We start from the raw sequence: 6,575 nt of genomic DNA on the forward strand, positions 1-6,575 counted from the left end.
GGGAGTGTCCCCTGTGCAGAGCCGTCTCCCTCCTCTTGCAGGGACCCTCCTGAGGATTCTGCTCCCCTCGCAGGGATCTCTGTGGGCTGGGGAGGGGGTGATGCTCCCACTGCCCCGTGCAGCCCCAGGTTGCAGCCAGGCTGATTCCTGCACCCAGCTCCCAGCAGGGAGAAAGGAGGGGTGCCAGCCTTGGCTCCCTGGGTGTCACCCCGCTCTGCCCTGTGGCTGGGGCACAGTGCAGCCCCCAGCCCCACATCCTGCTCCAGCTTGGGCCAGGGCATCTACACCTCTTGGAGCCGTCCCTCCAGCATGGCTCGAGGTGCTGGGGTGCTGCAGACAGGGATTAACGGGGCTTTAATCCCCGCCCAGCTGAGCCCGGTGCTAATCGGCGATGGAAAAAGCGCCATCTCCCTAACGAGGCTGGAGAGGCTGGGCCAGCCCCGCTGTCACACGGGCGGGAGCCCAAACCTCTTCCAGATGTGGAATCCCAGCACAGGCCTCATTTATGTGCACAGCTTGATTGCACTGAAATTACAGATTGTCTGCAGGGAATAGAGGGCTTTGACTTATGACCAATTTCCAGTTCTACTTGAACTCCCCGCTCCAAGGCCGCTCTATCCTGGGCCCTGCAGATGGTTTCTTTTTCAAACCTTCTTCAGSTTTTTATTTGTTGTTGATGGGGCAGCAGCTCCATCAGGTTTGGGTTTTTCAGAGCTGCAGGTCGTGCTGCTGCCCCGGTGTGTCGGAGCATCCTGGCCCCGGCCGAGGCTTCGCCCTCTCTCCGGGGCTTCTTTTTCCTGTGCTAACAAAAGCCGAGGGTTGGAACAATAATTTTCACCATCCGAAATAGCCCGGCGTGACGTGAGGCTGGAGGAAACGCCCGGGCACGGCTCAGGGAGGGGAAGAGCCCCTGAGCACCCAAACAAAGCGGGGAGGGGGGGAACCCATGGGGCCCCATTGGGTTGGGAGATGTGGGGTCCCCTCTGGGATGTTCTGGGGTCCTCTCTGGGATGCTGTGGGGTCCCCTCTGGGATGTTGTGGGGTCCCCTCTGGGATGCTCTGGGGTCCCTTCTGGGATGCTGTGGGGTCCCCTCTGGGATGTTCTGGGGTCCCTTCTGGGATGTTCTGGGGTCCCCTCTGGGATGTTGTGGGGTCCCCTCTGGGATGTTCTGGGGTCCCTTCTGGGATGCTGTGGGGTCCCCTCTGGGATGTTCTGGGGTCCCTTCTGGGATGTTCTGGGGTCCCCTCTGGGATGCTCTGGGGTCCCCTCTGGGATGCTCTGGGGTCCCCTCTGGGATGCTCTGGGGTCCCCTCTGGGATGCTCTGGGGTCCCCTCTGGGATGTTCTGGGGTCCCTCTGGGATGTTGTGGGGTCCCCTCTGGGATGCTCTGGGGTCCCCTCTGGGATGTTGTGGGGTCCCCTCTGGGATGTTCTGGGGTCCCCTCTGGGATGCTCTGGGGTCCCCTCTGGGATGTTGTGAGGTCCCTCTGGGATGTTCTGGGGTCCCCTCTGGGATGCTCTGGGGTCCCCTCTGGGATGTTCTGGGGTCCCCTCTGGGATGCTGTGGGGTCCCCTCTGGGATGTTGTGGGGTCCCTAGGGGAATTCAAGGCTCCTTCTGGGAACTGTGGGGTCCCTCCTGGAATGTGGGTTCCCCTTGTGGGTCCCCATGGGACGCTGCAGAGCCCCCCTGGGATTCTGTGGGGTCTCTCTGGGTTGTGCCTGTCCCCCCATCCCACTGCCGCCCTTTCTCACTGCCAGAGCCTCCAGCACCTCTCGGCAGCCCCGGGGCCCCTCTTTTCCCTTCCCAAAATCCCCGTGCAGAGCAGGGAGCCGCGCTCGGGGCTCAGCCTGTGCCGTATCTGCTCTCGGCATATGCTTTGAATTACTGGCCCGGGAGAGCAGAGCGGGCCCGTCCCGCCCCCAGCGCGGCCCCCCCGGAACCCCCACGCCGCTGCCGGCCCTGCCCTGCCCTGCCCCGCCTGGGGAGCCACCGTCTCCCCGCGTCCTTTTTTGGTTGGGTCCAGAGGAAGTTTATTGTTTCAGCAGCCCAGTTTCTGGAGCTGTTATTTATCCAAGTGGATTCCAGCACGCTTGAAAAAACAATCTTTTTTTTTTTTTTTTTTTTTTTTTTTTTTTTTTTTCACTTTTGGCTCTCCTCTTTTTGAGATGAAGAAAGAGAAGAAGAAGAAGGGATCTGTATCTCGCTGCTGGCAGCCTGGCGGGCTCCAAGCCCCGGCGCAGGGGGTCTGGACAGGGACTCTGCGCCCCTTCCCGGCCCGATCCCCCCAGGGTGGGAGGGAGGATTCTCCTCGGGGCTCCCCCCGCATCCYCCATCGTTTCCGTTTGACTCCACGCTCCGGTCCTTAATCCCCGCATTGTCCGGAGGGACTTTTCCAGCCGCCGCTCAATTAGCCGATTATTGTCGCCTGTCCCCGGCAGGAGCCCCCGCCCGCCCACGCTCGGAGGGTCCCGGGGCTGCGGGCAGGATCAAGGTGCCCTTTTGGGTGGAGAATGGTTGGGTTCTGGGACCCCCAACCCTCCTGCATCGCCCCAGGCCTGGGCTGGGGGCTCCTCTTGGCTGTTTCTGTGCCCGCCGAGCCCGCAGGTGGGTGGGATGTGAGGGCCCCGCGTCCCCTCTGCACCCCCAGATCTCGGTGGGGATTTTGGAACGTTCTGCAGCCCTGCCTGGATCTCCAGCCCACGGCAGCAGCCGTGTAGTGTAGTGTACAAAATCTAGATCTGGCCTCGGTGAGCTGGGTCAGTGGAGATGGTTTACAGCTCCATCCCCTTCCCCAGCTGACCCTTCCAGCAGGGGCTCTGCAGTTTGAAATGCTCCGGGGGGCTCCGGGTCCATTCCCAAGTGTCACCGTGGCTCGTGACCCCCACGTACGGATTTGGGGTGGCCTTTTGGGACACTGATCCCATTGTATTTTGGGGCTCTCAGTTAATATCCCATGAGGGGACAGTGCCAAGGACCCACACACGGCTCTGCTGCCTGTGGACACGCGGGAATGGAAAGTACCACGGAGCCTGATGAGAACTTCCTGGGGAAAAAAAAACAAAAAAAAAAAAAAAAAAAAATCAACCCAAACAGAAAACCATTTGGAACATAATATCCATGAAACTGGAGAAAACAAAACAAACCCGTGTCAGAGGATGTGGGTTGGAACTGGGGAGTGCGACCCAGATGGCTTCTGTGGGACAGGGAAGGAAGGAGCCAAGATCCCGACCCAGGAAAAGTTTCACTGGGGAAAAAAGATTTGGGCACTGTCCCTGTCAGCGCAGCCTCTTTGTGCCAGCYCCTCCTTTTAGTCGAGGATCTCTTCTCCTTCAGAAAGGGCAGAGCTGGGCAGTTCCCGCACCTCAGGGTGCCCTGAGCCGTGCTGGGGTCCCGGCCCTTTCCTGGGGTGCTCCAGGGGTGGCTTTGCCCCGGGTGTTTGGGATCACAGGGCAGCCGGTCCCGCTGGATTTCCAGGCAGGAAAGAGGTGCCGATGGTCCCGGGGGTCTGTGAGGAGGGAAATATCGCCGGGGCTCTGTGAGGAGGGAAATATCGCCGGGGGTCTGTGAGGAGGGAAATATCGCCGGGACTCAGCCGAGGGCCGTTCCAGCGGGGTGCAGCTCTCCGGCCCTGCCGGCTCTGTATCGCCCTGCACAGCCCGTGAAATCTCCTTTCGCTGGACTGAAAACCTCCTGGAGCCCTTGGGGCTCTTGAGCAAGAGTCCCCAGCGATGCCGTGACGGGGAATTTGGGCTGTGCCGGGAGCGACGGCGCTCTGTGACCGTCCCTGGAAGCTGCGGCCGCTCAGGGAAGGGCTCTGCGTTCAGCCGGCACCGGGGCTCGCTGCCGGGGCKMGCCGAGCCCTGGMAAAGAGCGATTCCGGCAGGGAGGARAGGGTCAGACGCGGCCCTGGCCGTGTGGAAGCAATTTGCAGCCGTCGGGGCCGCCGGCCGTTTCCGCTCCCCGCCGGCGGGTCCGGGGCCCCGCGGACACGCCGGTGCCCGGTGTGGGCTCCTCATTAGCGCAGGATGGGGGGACAGAGCTGCCCGAGCCCGGCCCTGCCCTCCCCAAAGCCGGCGGGGTCTGCAGGGCCCGCTCCGCTCCTGCCCCGAGCGCGTCCGGAGGGGCCGGGCTGCAGCACACTGCGGCCATTCAGCGCGGCCGCCCAGCCCGCCCGTGTGTAAACAGCCCTGCCCGGCCCTCAATGAGCCCTTTTTTCCGCGGCTCCCCCCGGCCGGGGCTCCAGGATGCCCTCCCGGCCCGGCTGTCGCCTGCCCCCGCTCCGTCTCGGGGTCGCTTTGCCGGCGCGGCCGCTCGGGAGCTCCGGGGAAGCGGCGCTGCTCCCCCCGAGCCGGCTCCGCTGATTTCTCTGAGTTTTAATGAGCTCCTGGCTGAACCGGCGGCTGCTGGTGCCCTCTGCCCACTGCTGTCACCCCACATGAGGCCCTGTGGTCAGCCAAGCTGTTTATTTTGGGATAAAATCTCAGTGCTGGCAGACTCCTGGGATGGCCACAGTGCCATGAGCAGCAGGGGCTGGGGGTCCCGATCTGGCTGCGGGTCCTTGTGGTGCCCTCTTGGTGCTGGGGTGGGGGTCACTCCTGCCCACGCCATTCCTGGCACCAAGGCGATCCCCCAGGAGCGCGGGGATCCCATGGCATCCATGGTCCTTGGCATGTGGACCACGCAGAGAATCTCAACATTCCTGCACCCCAGCACAGCCATTGCACTCCGTGTCCTCACCGGGCMGTGCCAGCCCGGCCCTGGCAGCCACAGTGGCACAGCCGGGCTCCTTTTTGGGGGTCCGCCTTGGCTGGGGGCGTGTGGGGTCTGTGGCAGGGCAGGTAACGAGGCTGCCTCCCCTCTCCCTCTGCTCTCCCCACAGGCTGCTGAGCAACAACAAGATCACGGTGCTGGAGAACAGTTCATTCTTGGGGCTGCGCGCTCTGGAGAAGCTGTGAGTGGGGGTCGGCCGGGAGGGCGGGGGGCGGCGGGATGCAGGCAGGGCTTTCCTGGCGGGTGGTGGCATCAGCACTCGCGTTCTGCYCCTGATGTGCTGCACCATGGCACAGAATTGCCAACGGGCACCCACGGGCATCGCGGGGACCSCGGAGCTGCAGCGGGGCGGGAGGACCGGGGGGCCGCGCTCCTCGAGGGCCGGTATGAAAAGCGACATTGTCCCCTCAAACAAAGTCAACGTTCTTATCTCTCCATGAAAGGCATCTCTATGGAGGGAGCTGCGAGAAGGGGAGATTTATGGCCCCATATGGGTTTGATCTGTAGGTATGCAGGCGCGGGGACCGGCACTGAGGGCGTTTTGTTCCGCGCCGCGGCCCCGAAGGGTYTCGGGAATTCCTGCACTGTGCGGGCTCCCGAGAAATCCCCACGGGATTGCTTTTGGGGTGAGTGGGAAGCGGTCACCCTAGGGACACCATCCCACATGGCTGAGTCCTGCCAGCACGGGTGCAGGTGTGGGGTCACCGCGTGCTCCTGGCGCTCTGGTGAACAGGAAGGATCAGTGTGGGATCGGTGTGGGGTCACGGTGCAGCCACACATGGGGACTCTGCAGCCCCGGGTGCCCCGAAAGGTCCCCGTGTCCTGGGAGAGCGGCCACCCCAGGTCACCTCCTGCTCGCCACGGGGTCAGAGAGGGCCTGGAGAGGGTGGGCAGCACTCCCCCAGCCCAGCCGGCCGCATCGCGCTGTGCCGCGCCTGATCGCCCTCGACAGGAGCCCCAATTGTTTTCATCGGGTCGGTTCGGGGCCGCCGCACAGAGGTGCCCCATGGAGAGCCCGTGCTGGCACTGCGGGGACACCGGGGGGGCTCGGGGACCCCTCGCTTCTCATGGTGGGGCTGGCAAGGCCCCTGCCCACCCTGTGCCCACCGTGGGTGCTGTGCAGTCCCAAACAATTGGGAGATCCCGTTCTCTGGATGTCCCCACAGACCACCTCCCCTCCGCCTTGGCRTCCGCGGTGATTTGTAGCGGCCTAATGAGATTAATGAGTCTGAGCGGGGACGGTATGCGGCAGCGCTCATTAGCGGAGCCCTTTAGGAACGGCCCCGCGGGGATGCGAGGGGGCTCGGTGGGTGACAGCAGGGACAAGGACAGACTCTGTCTGTCTGTCTGTCTGTCTGTCTGTCTGTGCTGGGCTGCGCTGGGTGCGCAGGGAGCCGCGGGCTCACCCCAGGGTGCTCCGGGCAGTGAATCGGGATGGCTCCGGTCCTTGGGAGCGGGGTTTGCTGCCATGGGGGGCTCTGTGCACTCGTGCTCATGGTGGGGTGTCCCCATGCCCTGGTGACACCGAGCCACTGCTGTCCCCAGCGCCACCCSGCCAGGGCAAGGGGAGGAGGGGGCTCGGCAGAGAAGGAAACGCGAAGGCAAACAGGCAGAGCACAGAGAGGAACCTTATCGGAAAGCAGCAGAGCAGCCCCGGCCCTGGCCCGAGAGAGGAAATGCCTGAGGGAGGAAGGCTGGGCTGGCTGCAAATCCCCGGGGCCCAGCGCGGTCCCCGCAGGGTCCCATCCCTGCCCGGTGGCCCCTGCAGCACCCAAATCCCACAGACCTGAGCCAGGGGCCCCA

General features: G+C 63.8%; 1 protein-coding gene across 1 annotated transcript in view; it reads left to right on the forward strand.

Annotated features, from left to right (window-relative positions):
* Nucleotides 1-6,575, forward strand: part of ADGRA2 (adhesion G protein-coupled receptor A2) — a gene marked incomplete at its 5' end in the record, with an annotated part of 20,914 nt that overhangs the window by 3,600 nt on the left and 10,739 nt on the right. Inside the window, one exon of the mRNA XM_057387274.1 lies at nucleotides 4,882-4,953. Coding sequence (XP_057243257.1) covers nucleotides 4,882-4,953 — 72 coding nt within the window. The remainder of the gene's footprint in view (nucleotides 1-4,881; nucleotides 4,954-6,575) is intronic.

Source organism: Malurus melanocephalus, unplaced genomic scaffold (genome assembly GCF_030028575.1).
Source record: "Malurus melanocephalus ecotype Western Australia unplaced genomic scaffold, MMel_1.1 scaffold_1164, whole genome shotgun sequence".
In the NCBI taxonomy this organism is placed as follows: Eukaryota; Metazoa; Chordata; class Aves; order Passeriformes; family Maluridae; genus Malurus; species Malurus melanocephalus.